At 39.1% G+C, this 25,262-nt stretch overlaps 1 protein-coding gene across 2 annotated transcripts in view; it reads right to left on the reverse strand.

Annotated features, from left to right (window-relative positions):
• Positions 1-25,262, reverse strand: part of NSD1 (nuclear receptor binding SET domain protein 1) — a 218,246-nt gene that overhangs the window by 142,120 nt on the left and 50,864 nt on the right. For both annotated transcript variants that reach the window (XM_006873463.1, XM_006873464.1), the window contains one exon: positions 8,503-8,638. In XM_006873463.1, coding sequence (XP_006873525.1) covers positions 8,503-8,638 — 136 coding nt within the window. The remainder of the gene's footprint in view (positions 1-8,502; positions 8,639-25,262) is intronic.

A 25,262-nucleotide genomic window follows, 5' to 3' on the forward strand; every position in this document is an offset into this window, starting at 1 on the left:
AAAAAATCTTTTGCAATGACACATCAGACAAGGGACTCATTTCTAAAATATATAGGAAACTACAACACCTTTACAAGAAAAAGACAAATAACCCAATTAAAAAATGGGCACGGGATATGAACAGACACTTCACCAAGGGGAAGATCCAGGCAGCTAACAAACATATGAAGAAATGTTCAAGGTTTCTTTTTGAGGTATAAAAATAAAACTGTTTGTGTAGTTATGGAATTCTCCAAATATGTGAAAAATCATTAAGTTTTATGTAGTAACTGAGTGAATTATGCAGTATATTAATCCTATCTCATTAAAGTTATTTAATAATAATAAGACTTGATAACTGGTATAAGGGAACTAGAAAGAAGACAAGGATAATGCCTGGGTATTTCATTTGGTGGTAATTTGCCAAAAATGAAGAATAAATTTGTTCAAAGAGGAAATAATGTAGTTTTAGAAAAGGTAACCCTCAAGTGCCTTAAGGACAACTTGGCGAAAGATTCAAATATGAAGTTAGACATGCAGATGTGAAGTTTAGGTAAACAGTAGCAGTGTGGGCATGAATGCAGTATACTAATGGTGGTAACTCAGAGTTACTGAGATTGCCATGCAAGAAGCAAAGAGGGTCATGGATTAGTAAAACAATGAATCACAAACATTTAAAGACAATTCAAGCAAGGCGACAGTAGTGAGATTGTCCCAGGATCAGGCAGTGTTTCGTTCTGCTGTGTATAAGGTCACTATGAGTAGGTACCAACGCGATGGCACCTAACAGCAACAACAAAGATGAAAGATCAAGAATCAGTAAAAGACTATAAACAGCAAGAAAAATATGAAAATCAGTGAAGATATGGCTACAACGAGATAGAAGGAGTGGAGTGCTTTATCTGCACAAAAAAATTCAAAAGATTAGATTTTCGGATCATTAATGTATGTTAAGGAGCTCTGGTAGCGTAGTGGTTACGATCGGGCTGCTACTCTCATGGTCAGCAGTTCAAAACTACCAGCTGTTCCGCGGGAGAAAGATGAGGCTTTCTGTTCCCGTAAAGATTCACAGCCTCGGAAACCCTGTACAGGGTCGCTATGAGTCGGAACCAACAACACAGCACAAAACAACAACAACAACAACGTGTTTTAACAACAACGGCTCTGCTAAGAGCGAGACTGTTGTTTTTATCAAGAGCCAGGGAGTCGATTATGACTCATAGTGACCCTGTTTCCAAGGAGCAGCTGGTGAGCTTGAACCGCTGATCTTGTGGTTCAAACTGACCTTGCAGTCCAGCACATAGAATGAAAATAAAGAATGCCAGTTTTCAGTGAATTCACAAATAAGTGCACATTCTAGAAACGACAAAGCCAAGGGTCCTGTAAGCTTGATTATGAAAGTATGGTTGTTGTTGTTGTTAAATGCCATCAAGTTGGTTCCAACTCATTGTGATCCTGTATAGGGTTTCTGAAGAGCAATTGGTGGGTTTAACTGTTGATTTGTGGTATGCAGTCCAGTGCTAATTCTACAGCATAACACCAGGAGTGTATGAAGGTATGGTTGATATTGTTGTTGTTATGCATTATCAAATTGCTTCTGACTCACAGCAACCCTGTACAGTGTAGGATTTCTGAGGAATAGCTGGTGGGTTGGACCTGCAGACCTTGTGGCTGGCAGTCTAGTACTGATCCTACAGTGCCATACCAGAAGGTATGGTAATAGCTGCTTAAGGAAGATTTATAATAGTTATTGGGTAGGATTCTTAGGGCAGTGCTGCTATTGTGTACTGTCAAAACTGATTCTGACTCATAGCAGCTGCTGAAGGAGAGAGTAAATCTAATCCATAGGATTTTCTAGAATTCTAAGAGACAGAAAAAAATATAAAAAGATCAAACTAAAGCTAAATGAGTTAAAGCAGCCAATGAGAAGAACTGTTTCCCAAGACTTACAGAATTAGCGACTTAAAATTTTAAACTACATATACTGTTATCTAAAAGAAAATTACCTTTAAAAAAGTTTCATATAAATTTGTGTTTTCTAACCTTATTTAAGGAGCTCTGGTAGCATAGTGGTTACGAATCGGGCTTATTTAAGGCCTGTAAGGCCAGCCTTAAGGCCAGCAGTTCAAAACTACCAGTGGCTCCGCGGGAGAAAGATGAGGCGTTCTGCTCCCGTAAAGATTTACAGCCTCGGAAACCCTGTACAGGGTCGCTGTGGGTCGGAACCGACTCAACGGCACTTAACAACAACAACAACAAACCTTATTTAATATATTTGCTTAGCAAAGAAAACAAGAAGCCTGATAATCACAATATGAACACTGTACTACAATTATGAATATTTACATAGGCTTTAATAATTTGTACAAAATAATAACTAAAGAATTTAAGTATAAATGGGTGCTGAGTGTACTACTGGACAATTTTAGTATACTGCTACAATGTCAGCAAACATAACAGTGGTCATAATTTCAGCATGGTGGGAACAGGAACACTTTGACAACAATCTTTCAACATTTCCTTAGGGACAACTGGGCAGTGTCAATGGCAAAACTGATGGTCACATCAGTTATCTGCTATACAAAGGGAATAGAAAAATGAACTGGAGTGTTAACTACTAAGAATATTAATTATGTTTTCCTGAGTATGGCCCACTAAAGCTTGCTATAAACCACAGGGAAAAGAAAACAAAAATAATTCATATATAATACAGAAAATTAACAAAATGAGAAAAGGTAAGTAATATTTAATAAATAGAAGTAAAATGTAGACCTGGTATGTAGTCAGAACTGACTCAATAACACTTAACTGCAATACAGTAGAAGGTATAAAATTCATTCATTTTAACATGTTTTAACATAGGAAGGAGATTATTTAAACTCATCCTTTCTGAGCATCTCTCTTCAAGTTTATAGTTTTAACCTTTTATAACCTGGAACAACACTTTCAATAAATCTGGTGTGACCATATTCTTAACTTTAAAACAACAACAACAAAAACAAATAAACAAACAAACAAAAAAACAGGGCAGTTAATAATCCTCAAGAATCCCTTTTGCTCACTAGTGTTTTCCTCTCGTTGAGACTAATTCCTTTACTTGTGATGTGCATTCTTCTACCCATTCCCTTCTCAGAAATCATATTAGGATCCCATACCATTATTATCCCTGTCTTCAGTCTCTCGTAGGGCTCTTCTCATCAGCACTAATTACATGATAATTCCCACCTGTAAAAATACTTCTGAACCCCACAACCTCTTTAAACTGGACCACTGCCCTTTCTCTGCCTGTCTCCCCATTTTCTCAGCCCACTCTATTCCATCATCTGGCACAATACCCACCAAAAAAGGTTACTACGATTGCCATTTTTCACACTTGTTAAGACCATTTTATTTGATCACACTTATCAGTAGCATTCAACTAAGTGTACATCTCTCCCCTAGTTACCGGATACTACAATCTACTGTTTGGGGATTTTATTTCCATTTGTATGCAATCTTACTCACAAGTTCAATTTAACTGAGTTAACTTTCTCAAGATAATCTTTTTCTCCGCTTATTATATATTTGAGTCCTGGTGTGGCACTGTAGCTTAAGTACTGGACTATTAACCACATAAACCACAAGGTGGGCAGTTCAAACCTACCAGCTGCTCTCAGAAATCCTGTATAAGGTTGCTATGAGCCAGAACCAACTTAACAGTATACAACAAAAACAATTATATATTTTGCCCCACAAGCATCTCAGTCATGTTATATACATGGCTGCAATTAATGTCAAGTAGATGACATCTTCAAGTTCTAGATGTACCAGTATTATCACAGAAAATGGCAACCCTATTCATCCAGCGGTCAGGCAAAAACAAAGAAGCCACTCTTGAGATTTTAAAATGTGGGAGTTTCCATTACAAAGTCATATAAAATTCATCTCCTCAGAGATTTTTCTCAAAAATCAATGTTCTGACCCCATCCTTTATCAGTCTTCCATTATTTATTTGTGCCCCTATCCAATCTATTTTCCACACGGCACCCAGAGTGAACTTTTTAAAAAGCACAGATCATGTCATACCTGTTTATAACTTTTTTAAAAAAGATTTTATTGTGAATGGAATGATAGTTTACATGGGAGAATATCAATTGTTCGTAACAATTTAATAATATCCCATTGTTCTAAGGATAAACTGAAAACATTTTAAATGAAATCTGTAAGGCACTGCATAATTTGGCCTATATTTCTTCCCCAGTCTGTACATGCTGTGGGATATAGATAACTCAGGGTCAAGCTACATACTATTTTCTGGACCTTGAATAATTTCCTCCTTTACACCTGTTGTTGTTAACTGCCGTTAACAATGGTTCTGATTCATAGCAACCCTGCAATAGGATTTACTAGGAATGGCTGTCCAGTGATTAGCTGTCCAGTGCTTATATTACAGCACTACAACAGGGCTTTTTTCCTGTGGATTTTTGTTTGTTTGTTTTTTTTAAAAGCTGTTACTGTGAATTGAGTAATAATTTACATGGGAGAACTTCGGTTTTGCACTCATACTATCGGCAATCCCCTCCTATGCAACATTATTTAACAGTACTTGATACTATTCTCTCTGTGTTTTTGGTTTTTTGGTGTGTTTTTTTTATGCATACAAAAATACTCGGAAATATATAATCATTTAAACAACCAAATGGCACATTCTAGAACCAAGCCTCCTGGCCACCAGCTCATAGCCTTTCTCTTTCCATGAATCTACAGTCCTCAGACGTTCTCTCTCTCCATGTCATCATCTCTGCCTCTATCTCTGGTGTTAATGCTTCTCCGACATTCTGCTCATGCTCTTCTCCCTTGATGGTCCTAGGGTCCTTTGTCCTTGGAATATAAGATTAACAATTCCTCCCTTTATGTTACAAAACTTCTACTACTACTACTACAGTGCTGACAACTGCAATTGGTCATGATAACAATTACTCACTACTGAATCAAAAGAGTCCTATCCCAATCTCCTTTTACTAGACCCATCTAGCCAAGATGAAAACTATTCAGTGGGGATTCACCCTCACCCCTCTTCCCACACTAAACTCTCTCTTGAAAATTTGTAAGTCAGCCACTTCGTGTCTTTATAGCGCCCCCCTCCCTCCATTTTAGATAGCCAATTTCTAAGTTACCTGTCTTTATTTTGCTACTTAACTCTTAAATCATACTTGAAGGTTTCAGATGAAAGATAACTTGCCTATAATCCTTGGATATTCACGTCCAAATTTTCAGGTTAGATACCCCAATTATAAAAACTCATTGCTTACCAATATTTTTCTTTAGACAAATTTCTAAATTTATCTTAATATTTATGGGCATATTAACTCTATCACTAGATTCTCATTAACCGTGAAGGCAAACAGAAATGACAGTTTTTCCACTACTAGATTCTAGCACCTAGCATAGTATTGAACCTATACACTTAGTAGGTTATGAATAAATGGCATGTACCCAACTAACATATATTTTTAAAAAAAACCTGTATAAAAACAATGTAATAAATAAGAATCCAATAGTCACATGGTAATAAAAAGGGTAAAGGGAAAGGACCAAACACATTTTCACTAGTAGAATTTAAATGTTCAAAAAGGCCACAAAGAGAAAAGATAAGCAGACCAGCCTGGAGCAGCCAGAGGAACAAAAGATACTTCTTGGAAGAAAGACCAAGAGGAAAAATCAAAAACAATAATGCCAGTCTGACTGACTACTACAAGAACAAGCAAGTTGTTCACCAGGGAGCCATCAGGGCAATCAATCAAGTTTCCTCAGGGCAAACCCCCTTTCAAGACTGAAACTCAAAGGAAATACAAAAGCAGGCATGTAATCTTGCTGGTTGACCACGTTGGTCTACCGATAAGGGGAAATGGGGGGTGGGGGAAAGCAATAAAGTTGTGAGCTAAATCCAACCACGTTCAATAGACTCCTGCCAACCTGGATTGAGACCTGGGGACTCCTGAGCCCACGGACAGGGACATAGCCACAGATGATTAGAGCAGGAGAGTGAAGTGTCCAGCTGATATGAAGTGAGGGGAGATGCACAAGAATGCCCAAACTTGCAGATAGTACATTTGACCTAGCTTCAATGAATGGATGATCAGAACTCAACTAGAGGAAGAAAGAAGAGGGAAAAACATGTAATCCACTAAAATTTGATGAACTTGACCCATACTTACGGATGCAGTAGCTTAAAAGAAGGAACAAATCTTTACAACAGCAAGGATCAGTCCCATCCCCTCTATACACAGGGTTGACAGGGATGAGCAACTTAGACACTGACTACCCAAAATGGGGGGGCCTACAAAGGCATGAAGTGATTGGCTTACAAGTTTTCAAGAGGGTGCAGAGCAAGATAGAATCTCCACTCAGTGGTTTCCAACCTGTCTAGACGGAGTTGGTGAGAAGAGATGGTAATAAGACTCTTGTAGTTCAATAGTGAATTATCGCTATCAGGACTGACTGTGAAATGTTACAAATGTAAAGGTAGACGTTTTGTAACAAAAGTAGGGACGTGGCTGATCTTGCAGTCCAGGGGCAGAGAGGTCCCTGGGATCACCAAGGGAGAAGAGCGGAGTGTGGGACCCTATCGAGAGAAGCTGCAACGCCAGAGATGGAGGCAGAGATGATGACATGGAGAGAGCGGCTGGAGACTTTGAACTCAAGGAGGGACAGGGGCTGTAAGCTGGCAGCTAAGGTACAGGCTTGCAGGGTATACCCTTGGTTGTCTGAATGATTATATATTCCTGAGTGCTTCATTGTCCATCCCCCACCCCCCGCCAAAAAAAAAACCCAGAGAGAATGGAAGCAAATGCTATTAAATGATGATGCATAGAGGGGATGGTAATCATTGCAATGAAACAAAATAAGGTAGGCTGAATGTAGAGCTAATGTTCTGTCACGTAAACTATCACTCAATTCACAATAAAAACTTAAGAGAATCTTTCTCAAATGCCAAAAAAAAAAAAAAAGCCACAAAGATAAGGTATTAGGTTTTTTAAAGAATGAGCTACATAACATATAAAGGCCTTTGGACATCACAAGTATTCAATACTCAAAATAAAAAACCAAATACAAAAATTCCACATTGTTGAGGACAGAAAAAGAAATCACTCAACAGATAGACAGGAATCCATATAGGAAATTTTTTATATATTCTTCTTATGTATATACATATTCATATATGTATGATCTTTAAAGCACAAGATGGTAAATTTTTGTTGCAATGGTTGTATCAACTATAAAATCCAAATCCACTGTCAATTTGATTCTAACTTTTAGCATATCCATTAGTGAAAAACAATGGAGATGTAAGAAATGATAAGTTGCAGAACAGTATATACAACATGGTACTTTTATGTGGAAATAATACTAAAGAGGTTTGAGAATATCCTATGGGCCTTGAAAAAGTTTATGGAAAAACCCCATTATCTTTTAATCCCATTTTCCACAAATATTTTTTAAAGCCCTGATGTATTTTTGGACATACATAAAAGAAAGTCTGGAAAAAAATACATCAATAACAAATGATTACATATCATAAGAAAGGATAGAGAACGGAGCAGAAGAGAGCAAAAAGAATCATTTACTATTTTGAATTTCAATGAATTATGTAACCTATTCAAAACCTGAAGAATAAAAGTTACAAAACCATATAAATACTAAAATGAGAACATAAAATCCAATTTTGGCCCCCAATGTTACAGCTATTTTAAAGGTACCTGAGATTCAAGCAGAATAACTAAATAAAGAACAAACTGTAATAATTAAATGAAAATTCTAAATCAGTAATTTAAAATTTTAAATAACTTGTATTCCTTATTTATTTCAGCTTTAAAAATATAACTGATATATAAATCTATAGCTTCAAGTAGAAACATAATTATACCAAAAAAGTATTCTAGACAACGTAAACTTCAAATAATATGCATAACCTTTTTCTGGAGGCTAGAGCTAGAATGAAATACTAGTGTGGCACTGTGGATTAACATACAAGACTTCAAAGTTGGTTTGAATCACAAGGTTGGCAGTTCAAGCTCATCAGCTGCTCCTTGGAAACCCTATACAGGGTTGCTATGGGAACTGACATGATGGCACTTAACAACAAACACAACAACATAGCTAGAATAATTGAAAATTTTTAAAATCATAAAATAAAACTTAAAATCATAAAATAAAACTTTTAAAAAATTTGCTGTTGTTATATGATGTCAAGTAGATTCCAACTCATAGAAATCTTGTACACTATTTTCAAGTAGCAGCTGCTGTGTCTGAAGTTATCTACCAACCCTGTAGTTCAAATTAACCTTGCCGTCCAAAGCTTATCACACAGTGCCACATCAGGACTCCTTTAAAAACGTTAGAAGTATTCATAACAATTCATGAAACACTAAAGAGAAAATAGGCTATTAATGAAAGCAACAAAGACTGAGTTATAGTAAAGACAATTGCAAGTTGATAATTTGATACTGCATTTTACTATATATAATCAATTGTAAGCATTACCTTTCATTTTTGAATGTGTGTTAATCAGTGGATCAGAACAAATCCTACAGGGCCACCATGGGCGTCTCTTGAATTTTGCCCAGATGAGATCTCCAACTTCATACTTCAGTGGCATTGACTTTTTCTTAGGTTGACACTTTAGACAGAAAAAAACATAAGAAATGGATGAGAATCAAAATTATTTTAAAACAGTGTATCATCTTCCTACTATTAGCTTTCGAAGAAAGTAATGCCTTAAAAAGTCTACGTGAAAATCATTCCAATCTAATAATAAAAAACCCTAAGTTAACCTTCCTGTATATAGTAGTAGTTCTCAATTTGTAGCTGTGTTGTATGAGCAGTTTACTAAATTTAGAAAAATAAATGTTATTCTGACTTATGAAGAGTCAGGTACACTAGACATTAGTGACAGAAAACCAGAAGAGTTGTGGGATGACATCAAGATCATACAGTAAACAAGCATTAAGAAGACAAGAAAGAAAGAAAAGACCCAATGGATGTTGAAAAAGACTCAGAAACTCCAATATGGGGATGCTAAAGAAATGGAAAAAATGAGAAAGTGAAAAGCTGAACAGAAAATTTCAAAGGATAGCTCCAGAAGACAAAGTAAAATATTATAATGAAATATGCAAAGATCTGGAGTTATAAAATCAAAAGAGAAGAAAAGAACATATTCAGCATTTCTCAAACTGAAAGGACTAAAGAATAATTCAAGTCTACCTCAATTTAAATTATTGAAGGATTCTATTCAGGCCTTGAATTATTGAATCCTGGGGTAGCACTGTAATGAAAGGTCATTTTGACTCAAAAAGGTCATCAGTTCAAACTTACCAGTCCCTTCTCAAAAACCCCATAAGGGTGGCTATGAGTCTGAACCAAATCAAAGGTGCTTAAAACAACATAGGCAAAATACTGAATGCTGAAGAAAGCATCAGGAGACTGAATACATAGAGCCACTGCACCAAAAAGGAATAGACAATGTAAAACCATTCCAAGAGATAGCAATATGCTCAAGAACCAATGGTACTGAAGGAAGAAATCCAAAATATACTGAAAGCACTGGCAAAGAACAAGGCTCTGGGAATTAATGGAATACACTGAATTCCTTCAACAAACTGATGCAGCAATGGAGGCGGCACTCATTCATCTATATCAGAAAATTTGTAAGACAGCTAACTGGCCAACCAATTATAAAAGATCCATATTTGTACCCACTGTAGTGAACCAATGGAATGCGGAAATCATTTGGACAATATCACTAACCTCAGAAGCAAGTAAAATTTTGCTAAAGATAACAAACAACTGGAACCATACATTGACAGTAAACTGCCAAAGGTTCAAGCCGGTTTTAGAGGAGGACATAGAATGAGGGATATCACTGCTGACATCAGATGCATCTTGGCTGAAAACAGAAAATACCAGAAAGATGCTTATGTGTGCTTTATTAACTATGCAAAGGCTTTCAATCAGACTATGTGGATCAAGACAAGCTATGGAGAACATTGTGTAGAATGAGTATTCTAGAACACTTAATTGTGCTCATGAGGACCCTGTACATAAATCCAGAGACAACATTCAAACACAACAAGGGACCACTGAATAGTTGTATTACTTGGTGAAGCACTATTTTCCAAATTATAGTGCAAAACTACGCATAACTAATAATTCATTCTCAGTGTAACAAAGACCAGTTTAATACTGAAAAAGGTTTATTATGTGGTTTGAGTATTTACTTTAACCAATGTTTAAAAAACTACCATTTGTGAGGTTTTGGATTAAATATCTATAGAAGTGCATTCACAGTTACCTGAAATGGTAATATAATCTTCCTTATCACTTTATCCCAAAAATACTCCCTTTAGTCTTCATAAAACCAAATAGCTTAGCTTAACTAGCAAAGAATATCTGCCAGTTCCGACTCATAGTTACCCTGTATAGGGTTTCCAAGAGATAGCTGGTGACTTTGAACTGCCAATCTTGTGGTTGAAAACACAGCACCACACCAGGACTCTATTTTCTCCTTACTTTGATTTTTTAGAGGGCAGGTATAGCGTTCTAGGATAAACACTGGACTGCTAACACAAGGTCAGCAATTCAAATCACCAGTCGTTTATTGGAAACCCTGTACAGGGTATGCTGTGAGTCATAACTAACTCCATAGCATTTAACAACTTTGATTTTTACAAAAATGACCAATATTTTATATACAGATAGATATATATATAAGCCTATTTTTTTTAATGTCTGTACAGATACCTATGGCTAATACTATTAATCATGGACAATATCTAAATCCAACTGACCTGAATACAGTTAGACACACACCAGAATTTGAGATCAAAGAGAGGTCTCTCCACACATAAAAATAGGTGCAGTTTTAAAAGCAAGGTTTAACTTTTCAGAAGAGATAGAAAAAACACAAGAAAGAAAAAACAAGAGAGACAGAGAGAAAACAACAAAAAACTACAAAAGCCATTGCCAGTTAAGTTGATTCCAACTCATTGTAACCCTATAGTACAGAGTAAGCGTCCCACTAAGGGTTAATGCACCAGCCTGCAAAGCCATTTGAACTGCAAGGTCGGCAGTTCAAGCTCACCACCTTCTCCTCGGAAACCCTATACAGGGTCGCTATGGGTAGGAATTGACTCTACAGCACTTAACAACAACAACAAAGGTGTCCAGGGAGTCCTGGTGTGATGATGCTGTGGGTTTAATGCACTGAACTGCAAAGTGAGTTAGAACCACAAGGTTGGCATTTCAAACTTATCAGTTGCTCCTGGGCAACCTTACCCAGGGCTGCTATGGGTCAGAATCGACTCAACAGCACTTACAAAGTGTCCAAGGTTGCAATCTTTACAGAAGTACACTGCCACATCTTTCTCATGAAGAGCTGCTGGTGGGTTCAAACCACCAACTTGTCAGTTAGCAGTTGAGTACTCAACCACTGTACTACCTCCTTTGGAAAGAAAAAGGTTCCCAAATAATTCCTGGTTGTACATCCATAATTCGATTACACACAAACTTAAACAAACTTCAACAAAAGAAAAAAAGTAAATTCACAATTTCTGATCCCAAAATACTTGGGGATATCCGGGAAGATTTGACTGACAAATGGTACCTGAGTTCAGACTGGCATGAGGAAAGATTTCCAAACATTTATGCCTATTCTGTTGGTACTATGGGTTAAGCACACTGGACTACCAGCCACATGATCAACATTTCAAATCTACCAGCCACTTTGCAGGAAAAAGTAAGGATGTGTGCTCCCATGAAGATTTAGTCTCCAGTACAGGATCACTGTAAATCAGAATCAACTTATTGACTAGATTTGGTTTGGTCCAGAGGAAAGAACTATATTTACTGGTGCCAAGACTTTTTACATATGTTAGCTTCCTTAATTTAACATTATGATCTTCATCTTCTAGATACAAAAATAAGCTCAAAGAGGTTAAGTCACAGTTGGAAAGACTGGGATTTAAGCTCACACCGTATTACTGATAGTCCCACACTTACGACTCTGAGTTGCACCAATTGTTGTTGTTGAGTACCTTGGAGTCGATTCCAACTCATGGTGACTCTGCATAGGGTTTCCGAGGCTGCAAATCTTTACGGGAGCAGAAAGCCTCATCTTTCTCCCGTGGAACAGCTGGTAATTTCGAACTGCCGACCTTGAGGTTAGCAGCCTGTTTCATAACCACTACACTACCAGAGCTCCTTTTGTTGTTGTTGTTAAGTGCCGTCGAGTCGGTTCCGACCCACAGAGACCCTGTATAGGGTTTCCAAGGAGCAGCTGGTGAGCTTGAACCGCTGACCTTGCAGTTCAAATGGCTTTGCAGTCTGGCGCATTAACCCCCAGAGCTCCTTTAGTAAGTTTTAACCACAAAACCGGCAGTTCAAATTCACCACTACTTGAAAACCATATACAGGGTGGCTATGGGTCAAAACCGATTCAACTACACTTAACAACAGGTTGATTGTTTTAGCATATCTTATTGTCAGGAATATGTACTACGACAATGTAGCTGCACGAAAATTGCTGATATCACCATTCTCAGATGTTCACTGGCAGATGTTTATATATAATGATGAAAGAGAACAGGAACATACTCAGTTTTTACAATTTGAGGGACTCTTCAGGGTAACCAGAGAAAAATTAGAGATCATAGACAATAGAAGGGAGACCTGGAAGAGGTATAGTTCAGAAGCCTGATGAGTCAGAATGGATGACTAGCAGGACCATGGAGCGCCATACACATCTAAAACAGGGTGGTCAGCTGCCATCGTTGACACGGACAGCCCAGTTTTGGCTCAGAATCTGTTTTATGTTTATGTAAATTTGATATGTATAACAACTGAACCAATTCATCATCACAATCACCTATAGTTGCTGCACATGCATCTTTTTAATTATTGAAAAAGCTTCCAAACTTGTCTTGTACTATACACCAAAGGAAAATAAACCATACAGTCAATCACAAGTTATAGCAACAGTACAGTACAGAGAAAAACTGTTCCATAAGATACCAATTCATAGTGACCTTATGGACAACAGAACAAAATACTTCCTAGTCTCATTTTTACCCAATGATTGGGCTCAAACCACTCACCTTGGTTTCTAGAGCTTTTCCAATAGAGCCATTGGGCTCCCTGAACCTAACTATACATTTAAATATTACTGAAGTTGTGAATTTCATCTCAACTAAAAAACTGATTATCTAAAAATTTTGCACACAAGAGCATAGTTTGCTTTTTGTTTTTAGTTGAGATAAAATTAACCACTTTAACTATTTTTAATAGTACAAATCAGTAAGTTTTAGTACATTTAACTTAATGTTTTTAGGCAAATTTAAGGATCACTATGAGTTTTTAGGCAAATTTAAGGATCAAGATGAGTTGGATCCTACTTAATGGCACTTAGCAACAACAACAATCTTTTAAATAGAAGTCCTGCTGTGACACTACAGGATAGCACTAGACTGCTAAACTCAAGGCTGGTGGTCCAAATGCATCAGTCACTCCTTGGAAACTCTATACAGGGTCATTATAAGTCATAAGCAACTCAATCACATTTAACAACAATAATAATCCTCTAAATTATCTTTAAAGAATGAAAACCACCTTGTCTTTCTGGCACACTCTCCACATCTACATAATGGAGTTATTAATAGTAATAGTATGTACTTCACAGGGCCCAACATAAATGTCAGTTTGTTGTACTGTGAAGGTTTGGATGCTGCTATGATGCTGGAAACTACATCAATGGTATTTTTAGGCATCTCACATTTGTATGAAAGTTGGACTATGAATAAGGAAAACCAGAGAAAGATTGATACATTTGAATAATGGTGTTGGAGAAGATTATTCAAAGTACCATGGATTGCCAGAACAAACAAATCTGTTTTGGAAGAAGTACAGCAAGAATAATTCTTGGAATTGAGTATGATAAGATATCATCCCATATACTTTGGAAATGTTATTAAGAGAGACCAGTTCCCCTGAAAAGTACATTAAACTTGGTAAAATAGAGGGTTAGCAAAAAAAGAAGACCTCCCTACACACAAGGATTGATACAATGGCTGCAACAATGGATTTAAACATATCTATTGTGAGGAGTCCTGGTGTGGCGCTGTAGGATAAGCGCTACACAAGATTGGTTTGGACCTCAGGGTCAGCAGTTCATACCCACCAGCTGCTACTCGGAAAGCAATAAATGGCGTTCCGAGAGTGGGAAAGGATTTGACTGCACTTAAAAATAACAAGAACAACATTATGAGTCTGACTTAATGTGGTGCAATGTTTTGTTATGGTGTACATAGGGTCACTATGAGATGGAGCTGACTTGATGATCCCTAAAAACAACAACACTACACAGGGCTATTTAGAAGAACTGAAAAAAGTGTAAACCACTTTAAGAGATTTAAGTGCCAGTAGCTGAGGATGTGACTCATTATAGTGCTCTCTTACATTAATTCAAACTAGAAGCCTTGAAATCAGAAGCCTGAGTTTCCTCTTACATTCAAAACTGATTCAACCCTAAGCACCAACATTCATAGCTTCTATTACTTTTTTATCTCAGTTAGTACTGATAGACAGTATGGGGGAGCTTCAAAATCTCATGGAAAAATCAAATTATTCCATTATCTTTTAATTCCATTTTTTCCACATACCTTCTGAAGCCCCCTTGTATAATGTAAACAGCAAAGGATCTCTGGATTCATGCTTTATGAAGTACCTGGCATGTAGTAACAACTCAAAAACAATTGCTATTGGACTTATGGCAAGATGTCAGACAAGGCAGACACATGACATAAACCTTCTACAACAAAGATGTTTGTGTTGTTGTTAAATGCCATTGAGTAGGTTCCAACTCATATCCACCCTATACAGGGTTTCTGAGGAGCAAGTGGTGGGTTTGAACTACCAACCTTTGTGGTTTGCAGTCCACTGCTGATCCAACAGTGCCACACCAGAAGTCCACAACAAAGATAAAAGAGAACAAATAAAACAGACAAAGTTAAAAATGTTGACATCCTGAACTTCAGAAGAAAAGTCAGAGAGGTGGATAGAGTATTTGCTGGGAGGAGATGCCTACGAGAGAAGGTGAAAGGAGGAGACTTAACTGGCGAATGGTTGGCCAGAAGCGGCTCAATCATCTTATGGGAAGCTTTGGCAGCATAGAGAGTCTTGGCAGGGAAGATTCATGTGGGTGTTGGGAAAGGTGTGATTTCTTTTCTCCCATGCTTCCTTGGTGACCACCCACCTCCAACACAGGCCTGCTCTCAAAGAGTTTAAAACCACACCAGTGTACCGTAGGAGCAAGCTGGACTGTTTTGTAGCTTAGACGCAGAGAGCCTTGGCTCCAGACCTACAACACGCAGAGCCACCACACCAGCATTTAACCAGTCACACTGTCTCCAGATGCTCTGTGGTCCTCACAACTTCATCAAAGGCCCCACAAACTACTTCAGGATTGAGTGTCCTGAACATAGATAACACTGAGGTAGTCTAGGGCCAGGAACTCTGTCACACTTCCTCCACAACCAAATCATGAGCTCTTTGAATTGCAGGAGCTCCTCAAAGATTTCTTCCTTCTGGGTCCAGCAATTGCACTGTTTTGTTTATACAACTTCGACAGCCCCACAATGGTCCAGAGACAACAGACAATTTTAGATCGCACACACACACAAAAAAACGAGAGAAACAGACTTGATGATATTTAACAAAAATTCTGTACACAGACCAACAGGACTAGTGGATAACTGAATGGTTTAAAATCAGGGAAGATGTGCAGCAGGCTTGTAATTTTTTACCTTATGTAATCTGTTTGCTGACCAAATACAAGAAGGTAGACTATATAAAAAACATAGCATCTAGATACAAGTAAGACTCAACAACAGCCCATGATGTAGAAAATAGATATTTAAGTGTAATAGAAATGAATATTGGGAATTGTGATGACAAAAAGCTTTAAGACTGCCACCAGCCTATAACTGAGTGGATTTGCTAAAGGGGGGATTAAAATTTGCCAAAGAAAATAGGCTTCTTTATTAAGCCTTTGTACAGGATAATAAAGTGTAATTATGGGTCCCACCCAGAACCTTTTGAGTTGGGCCATTTCCACCTGAAAAGACCAACCCAGAGCTGCTGGAAGAACAGAAGGTTCTTATTGAAAGGTCTGAGGGGAGGGAGAACAAGTATGACTGTTTGGCTGTTTTAATACCAAGCAAGCTGTTTCTTCTGGAGGCATCAAGGCAAGAAAAGTCAGCCATCAGGGAAACCCACTTCTAGGACTGAAACACAGAATAAACCCATGAGCACTATATAGTATGCTCACTGTTGACTACCTGGGCGACTTGTGGATGGAAATAGGGATAATTCAGCAATGAAGACATGGGCTTTGTTTGGCTTGTCCTACTGACAAGCTGTTGACCTCAAAATGAGAGAGAGAAGAGGAAGGACTAGCTGATCTGAAGTTTAGGGAGATGTATGAACTCCTGAGCCCATGGCCACTGACCTAGCAACTGGGGGCTACAGCTGAGAGTGAAGTGTCCAGCTGGTCTGAAGGGCAGGGAGGTGTACATGAACACCCCAACTTGCAGCTAGTACCACCTGACCTAGGTTGGATGGCTAGCTAACCAGAAGTGAAACAGATGAAGATAAAGAAGCTTGATACTGTGAACAAGTGCAAATTACTACAATTTGATGAACTGAACCTTTGCTTATGGATACAGCTGCTCTAAATTTCATCTGGAATGGAAGGATTCTTTCATATTAAGGAACCACCTCGTTTCCTCAATGTACTGGGTTGATAGTGATGGACAATCTAGACACTGGCTATCAAAAATGGGGGGATATAAATGCACATAGTGGTTGGCTTACAAGCTTTCATAAGTATGCTGAGTTTCAGAACGAGGGGAGTAAGGCAGAATCCCTATGAACAGTTTTCTACTTGTCTAGATGGGTCTGGTGAAAGGAGATGGGAATAGGATTCACTGAATTAACAGTGAATAGCTGTTATCATACCTAACTGTGGTTGTCACAGCTGTAAATGTAGGGGAAACAATTAATCTTGCATTCCAGGAACAAAGGGCCTTATGACCATCAAGAGAGAAGAGCATGAGTGGAACATAGAACCCTAACCAGAGAAGGAGTGACACCAGAGATGCAGGCAAAGGTGATGGCCTGGAGAACAGAGCAGCTGAGGACTACAGACTCATGGAAACAGAAAGGCTGTGTGCTGGCGGCCAGTAGAATGTCGTCCAGAATATGCCCTATATTTGTTTAAACAATTATATATCCCTGTGTGATTTTGTTTTCATATATACACATGTGCTAGAGAGGAGACACACATTGACATGGGTGATGGGACAGGCAAAATACAACCGGAATGAGGTTGACAGAGGAAAGATGGGGGTGGTGGGAGACACCGGGAGGAATGCAGTGGTTGGAGTGAATTCAGGTAAATGCTGTTAACTGTTAGTACATGGTGGAAACTGCAACTATATAATGAAGCAAAGTATATGATTTGTCTAATGTGAAACTGATGATCTGCTTTGTAAACTTATACTCAATTCACAATAAAAAGTTAAAAAACAATAAAAGGCAAAAAAACAAAGATATCACTTTGAGGAATAAGGTGTGCCTGATCCCAAGCCATGGTATTTTTAGTAGCCTCATATGCATGCAAAAGTTGGACAAAGAATAAGGAAGACCAGATAATTAATGCATGCATTTGGGTTATGACCTTGACAAAGAATACTGATTATACAATACACAGGGTTGACAGGAATAGGCAACTTAGACATTGGCTACCTGAAATTTAGGAGCTATCAAAGTATGAAGTGACTGGCTTACTTTCAAGAGGGAGTTTAGTTTCAGAGTGTGCGGGGGAAGGTAGAATCCCCACTGAATAGTTTTTATCTTGTCTAGATGGGTCTGATGAAAGGACATGTGGATAAGACTCTTATGATTCAGTAGTAACTGTTATCATGACTAACTGCAACCGTCACAACTGTAAAGGTAGAAGTTTTGTAACAAAAAGGGGGGATTAGTTAATCATACATTCCAGGAACAGAGGACCCTAGAACCATTGAGGGAGAAGAGCATGAGCAGAATGTGGGACCCTTTTCAGAGAAGCAGAGACACCAGAGATGGTGGCAGAGATGGACATGTAGAGAGATAGTGCAGCTGAGGACTCATGGAAAGAGAAAGGCTGTGTGCTGGTGGCCAGAAGGCAAAGCTTGCAGAATGTGCCATTTGGTTGTTTAAACGATTATATATTCCTGAGTGTTTCTGTGAACATTAAAAAAAAAAACACACCAGAGGAAATAGAAGCAAATACTGTTGAATGATGATGCATTGAGGGGATTGTAATCATTGCAATGTAACAAAATACGACAGGATAAGGGTAAAATCAATGTTCTCCCATGTACACTATCACGCAATTCATAATAAAAACTTTAAAAATCAAAAGTAGATTAATACTGCTGAGTATTTTGTGGGCATTTATGTCAATTATCACAAATGTCACAAATATTTACGGATTATTTATTTTAAAAAGTCCTGTGGTTACGAACAAGATTCATTCCTAACTCTTAAGAATTTATAGGTAAATCATCCCAGGTGCTTCGGATTTATTTTAGCCTTACTTATGTGCAAGAAAAGGGGGCCATCGTGGCACCATGGGCTTTATGTTGTTAAGTTCCATAGAGTTCATTCCTACTCACAGCGACCCTGTATATATAGTTTTCAAGGAGCAGTTGGAGGGTTTGACCCATTGACCTCGTAATTAGCAGTCTAGTGCTTATCCTGCAGCACCACACCAGGGCTCCTATGGACTATAAAGGGTTACTATTAGTCAGAATCAACTCAGTGGCATTGGGTTTAGATTTTGGTTTGGAAGTGCAAGGCAAGGCTTGAAGTCTTCAATAGTTTAAAAGCTGCATGTGCAGTAAATGATGTTACAAATAGGGTGGGTTGGTTCAATTGTTTCAATGTGAGGACAAATTAATTTACTAAAGAGCAAGTGGTTGTTGGTGGAGTTGGTTACAACACATAGTGATCCTGTATAGGTTTTCCAAGTCTATAAATCTTTAGCAAAAAGCCTCATCTTTCTCCCCAAGGAGAGGCTGGTAGACTCAAACTGTTAACCTGTGGTTAGCAGCCCAATGTGTAATCCACTCCACTACCAGGGCTCCTTAAAGGGCAAATAGGCATTGTCTAAGTGGAGGCTTCAAATATGATTATTTCATTGCTATTAGTGCTAAGTGATGTCGAGTCAGTTTCTGACACTATAAATATTTATAGGATAGTACCCGTTGACCTCGAGATGAGAGAAAGAAGAGGAAAGAATGGCTGGTGTGAAGGTCAAGGAATCCTGTGAACTCCAGAACCAAAGGGCACTGCCCTACCCACTGGGGGCAACAGTTAAGAGTGAAGCAGGCAGCTGGTCTGAAAGGGGAGGAAGCAAAACAGAACTCCCAAACTTGAAGATACTTACCCATGTGACCTGATCTTTCCTCAGATGAGTGGCTGGTAGGTTTGAATTACCAACTTTGCCCAACACTGAACCTACACCACACCAAGGCTCCCTGGGCAGCAATAACAGGTACCCTACTTTTTGTTGGCAAGGTGTTCTGGTAGCATAGTGTTTACATGAGTCGGGCTGCTAACCGCCAAGGCCAGCTAGTTCGAAACGACCAGCAGTTCCACAGGAGAAAGATGAGGCTTTCTGCTCCCGTAATGATTTACAGCCTCAGAAGCCCTGTACAGGGTCGCTATGAGTTGGAACCGACTCTCCACGGCACACCACCACCACCACTTTTAGCTGGCAACTACATTTCTTCTGCCCTGTAAGAATCATGATTTCCCTTTCCAACCTCAACTCAAAGTTGCAAAGGGGACATTGCAAATCTGGAATGGAAGTGAAAAACTACTAAAAGCATATGCATTAGTCCCATCTCACAACCACATAATCTAATAAATGGAGTCCTAGTGTGGAGCTGTGCATTAATGCATTGGACAGCTAAGTCCGTCTGAACTGCAAGGTTGGTGGTTCAAGCTCACCAGTCACTCCTCAGAAACCCTATACAAGGTTTGAAACGATTTTGACAGCACCTAACAGAAACATGACCGCACTTAACAAAAACAATCAAATAAATACATGTTGCATTTCTAGTCATAAAAGCTCTTTTAACATCCATTGTATCACCTGAGTCTCTAAAACAGTCATGTGAAGTACGTAGCACAGATTTTATTATCTCTATATTTACAGGGCCCCACCCTGTAATATAGAGGGGGCTCCAAATGTTGGCTTTTGGTAAAGAGCAGGGATTAGGGGCCAGCACTTTCTGACTTCTATTCCACCACATCAACCAAGAACAAACGAGTAAACTACCATGCTTTATGTCCCTTCCCACTAATCCTCTCTAACGTGGTAGAATCAGAGTCCTCTATTAATACTGTCAGAGAAAAAAAGGAACTGGACCTGGGCTCCAACTAGGCAAAATCTATCAAGAGTGGAATAAACATGTGGGATGATCCTAATTGAAAAGACATGCCAACCAATTCAAAACTGCTAGACGAACCTGGGGGGGGGGGGGGCAGTCTGTTTGACTATGACAATATCAAGCAAACTGCCTTGGAGCCATCAAGGAAGAAAACTGTCAGCCCATCAGAGTAAACCCCTTGCTAAAACTAAAACTCAAAAGACAACACACTAACAGTCTTATATGCTAACTGGTGATCGTTCTGATCAATTTGTGAGTAGAAGTGGGAGAAATGCAGCAATGAACACATGGGCTGATAGTGCCCATGGTCGATAAAAACCCACTGACGCTGAGATGAGAGAAAGAAGAGGAAGGGATGGCTGGTGTGAAGGTCAAGGAATCCTGTGAACTTCAATCCAAAGGACACTGGCCTAGCCACTAGAGCCTATAGTTGAGAGTGAAGCAGGCAGCTGGTTGGTCTGAAGTGGGAGGAAACATGAGAGAACTCCCAAACTTGAAGACACTACCCATGTGACCTAAGCTTGGATGGCTTGCTGACCAGAACTTGACCAAAAGACACAAAAAATAAGTTTGATACAGGGAACAAGGTAAATTACTACAACCTGATGAACTGGACCTTTGCTTACAGATGAAGTTGCTCAAAATTCCTACCAAAAGGGAAGGTTTCTTAGTATCAAGGATCAAGCCTGCCTCCTCAGTACACTGGCACAGGCAACTTAGATGTTGGCTATCAAAATTGGGGTGTTATAAAGGCATAAAGGGCAGGCTTAAAAGTTTTCATAAGGGTGCTTAATGTTAGAACAAGGGAAGTAAGATAGACTCCTTACTGAACAGTTTTCCTCTGGTACAAATGAGTCTGATGATGAGGGGAATGGAATTTCTATGATTCAATTGCGAGTCACTGTTATCAGGACAAATAATGATTGTCACAACTGTATATGTAGAAGAGGTGATGACAGGTATCAACAATTGGTCACATTGTAATTTTAGCCTGTAGCAATATAAAGCAAACAAGGTAACTGAGCAAGAGAGTTCACTGTTATTACAAGAAAGGCATGCTCCTCCTAGCTTGGAACAATAGATCAAAGAAAATACTTGGATAATTGATCTTGGAAAAGGGGAGAGCAGAGCCAGTGTCTTGGAAAAGGGTAGAGCAAAAGCCAGTGAAAGCTGGAAAGCAGAGCTGCTTCTATTGGGTTTGTTGAGGACCATGTTCTAAGACCGCACCTAGGAGATATCAGCAGAAGCTGGACCTGGAGCATAAAGGGAAGCTGCGTATTCAAGAAGTAGAACAGAAACATCCAGACCAGTCTTAATAACCCAGGCTTTTGGCATATTTATGCCTTATAAACCATCACACCCACAATAAAACAGGCTTGGTGACAGTGCACAGAATAGGCCTGGCCTGGTCCAGCTCTCTCTAGCCCCAGGTTTAAAGGGGGGAGTAGAGCTATATCTTCTGACATGAGGCAACAAAAGAAACTGTTGTGTAAATTATTCAAAACATTAGTTTAGAGCCATTCATTGGGCTTTCAATCCTGGAAAATTTCATAACAATGACCACAGGAGAAATCCTAGTTTCAAAACCAGACAACACAAATCAATTTTTTATTCAGCATGGTGTTTCTGCCTATTTTATTTTTCTTCCAACATCTGAGAAACCACTATGCACCTAGTAATCCTCATTTAACATTACATCATCATGTAATTATTTAATATGGTCTTGACCCTTATTTTCCCTTAGATTTCTCTTTCAGTTTGTACCATTTTAGGGTTTGTTCATATGTACTAAAAGCAGCTGATCAGTGGTTCTCAACACTAGTTGTACATCAGAAGCACATCAGAATCACCTAAAGGGTTTTAGATGATTTTGTGTGATCCACAGAGTCAGCAGTTCAGACCCACCAGCCAATCTTCTGAGTCAGAACCGATTCAACAGCACTTAAACAACAACAACCACCCTTCCCCTAACACCATCCCATCTCACTCCTAGCCCTGGAGACTGTCACTGAGTACATCTGGGGTAAGGCTTTTGATGGGTTTTTTTTTTTTTTTTTTTTTAACATTTCATGGGTGATTTAGGTGATTCTAATTATTTGCCTGTTTGGAGGAGAAAGAGGAATGGAACAAGACAGTCTAAGAAGAGGTATGATCCTAGAACCCACACAAACCTTAACTGATTATATAATAACAATGTTGTCTTATTCACTGGGCAAATAAAGGAAGTATTAGATACCCAAGTATCAAAATGTTCATCATATATTTTGTATGTCCTTTAAACGTCAAAGTCTGAATATAAGGCAAGTATTTATTACCATCTCCTTGTTGTAGCTGTAGAATTTGAGGCTCAGAAACGGAAACTGAGCTGACCAAATACCAAAGAAAGCCATCGTTTCAACTCATGCCTGTGATCAGGTCAAAAATACAGAAAGACAAACACAGCTCGCTGTTTCTGACTTTGTTGTTATTATTGTTAAGTGCTGTCTAATCTGTTCTAATTCACAGAGACCCTGGTACAGGGTTTCCTCTGATTTTAGTCCCAGTAAATGCAGTTAACCATGACACAATGAGAGAATTTGTCTTATAAATTCTCACCAAGATAATGTTACTCAAAACACATTTACACTCCCCAACTCAAACAACAGAAGATGTCCTTGGTCACTTAAAAAAGAGAAATATACCCATCTATGCACTTAAGCATTTCTCAAGCTGGAGGAACTAAAGAAAAATTCAAGCCTTGACTTTCATTACTGAAGGATTCTCTGGGCAAATTACTGAATGATGCAGAAAGCATCAAAAGAAGATGGAAGGACCAATTAAAAATGGGCACAGGACATGAACAGACACTTCACCAAAGAGGACATCCAGGCAGCCAGCAAACATAAATGTTCACGATCACTAGCCATTAGAGAGATGCAAATCAAAACAATAATGAGATGTCATCACACACAAGCAATAACAGCAAAGATCAAAAAAGTAGAGGACAATAAATGCTGGTGGGGATGTAGAGAGACTGGGACACTCCTGCACTGCTGGTGGGACTGCAAAATGGTCCAACCACTCTGGAAAGCAATATGGCGCTTCCTCAGAAGGTTGGAAATAGAAATACCTTATGACCCAGCAATTCCTCTACTTGGTATTTACCCACAAGAAAAACAAGCCATAACACAACATAACATATGCACACCAATGTTCATAGCGGCACTATTTACAATAGCAAAAAGATGGAGACAGCCTAAGTGCTCATCAACTGAAGAATGGATAAGCAAACTGTGGTACATACACAAAATGGAATATTATGCTACCTTGAAGCATAACAAGGAAGCTGCAAGCCACCGCATAACATGGATGAACCTTGAGGACATCATGTTGAGTGAAATTAGTGAGTCACAACAGGATAAATACTGCATAGGACTACTACTGTAAAAGACTAAGAAAAAGAATCCAAACTGAAAGGGGGTGGATTATTTGCTTATTGCTGGGATGTGGGGGTGGGGTGAGGGGAGAAAGGGGAAGGTGGAGCACAGGGCATAGACACAGGATAGTTTGGGTGCTTAGAAGGGGGCAATATACAAGAAGGGGGAGGGGAACGGAAGAACAAAGCGGATGGGAAAATAATTACGTAGGTTTGCATGGGCTAAGTGGGACAGAGGTAAAGAATGATGTATGCACAACCTTTTAACAACAGGGCTCTGGAATACAAGGATTGAGACATGCTTGGAATGGGGAAAAGGGTGAAAATAATGTTAAGACGCTTGGTTGTCTGCTTGTAAGTCCGTTTTCTGCCTATAACTGATTGGAAAACCTGAAATGGGGCTACAACCTGCCCAGTGAAGGCGGCTTCCTGCAGAGCCTCTGCATTACATAAGACTATAGGTGGAATCCTGAACAGCATCCAGAATCTTCAGAGGTGGGAAATTTCCAACTGGAAGGACGGGCAGACTAGCCTGAAGCGGCTAGAAGAACAGAAGATACTTCTTGAAAGAAAGACCTACAGGAAAAATACAAAACAATAAAGGCAGTCTGACTGATTATTACAAGAACAAACAAGATGCTCACCCAGGAGACATCAAGGCAAGTGGTCGGGTCCCCTAAGAGCAAACCCCCTTCCAAGACTAAGACTCAATGGGAATACACGCTCTGATTGGTGACCACATTCATCACCGATAAGAGGAAGTGAGGGAAAAACAGCAGTGAAGCTGCAAGCTAAGCCCTACAATGTTCAATAGACTCCTATGAACCCGGGTGGAGACCTGGTTGGCCAGCAGTGTGGCAAGACCTGGGGACTCTTCAGCCCAGAGTCAGTGACATAGCTACAGAGGACTAGAGTGGAGAGTGAAGCGTCCAGCAGATAAGAAAACAGGGCATATGCACAAGAAAACCCACATTTGCAGATAATACCCACTTGACCTGGCTTCAATGACTGAATGATCAGAGCTCAACTAGAAGAAGAAAAAGAGTAATCTGATACAATTCAATGAACTTGACCTACACCTATGGATGCAGTAGCTCAAAAGAAGAACTAATCTTTTCAGCAAGGATCCTTCCCGCCCCCTCCATACACAGAATAGACAGGGATGGGCAACTTGGACATTGGATACCCAAAATGGGGGGGCTACAAAGGCAAGAAAGTGACTGGCTTACAAGCTTTCAACAGGGAATCTAGATCCAGAGGGCTTGGAGGAAGGTAGAATCTCCACTGAGTAGTATCTCTGTATAGGAGGGGCTGATGAAAGGAAATGCAGATAGGTC

This window comes from Chrysochloris asiatica, unplaced genomic scaffold (assembly GCF_000296735.1).
Source record: "Chrysochloris asiatica unplaced genomic scaffold, ChrAsi1.0 scaffold00242, whole genome shotgun sequence".
Taxonomy (NCBI): Eukaryota; Metazoa; Chordata; class Mammalia; order Afrosoricida; family Chrysochloridae; genus Chrysochloris; species Chrysochloris asiatica.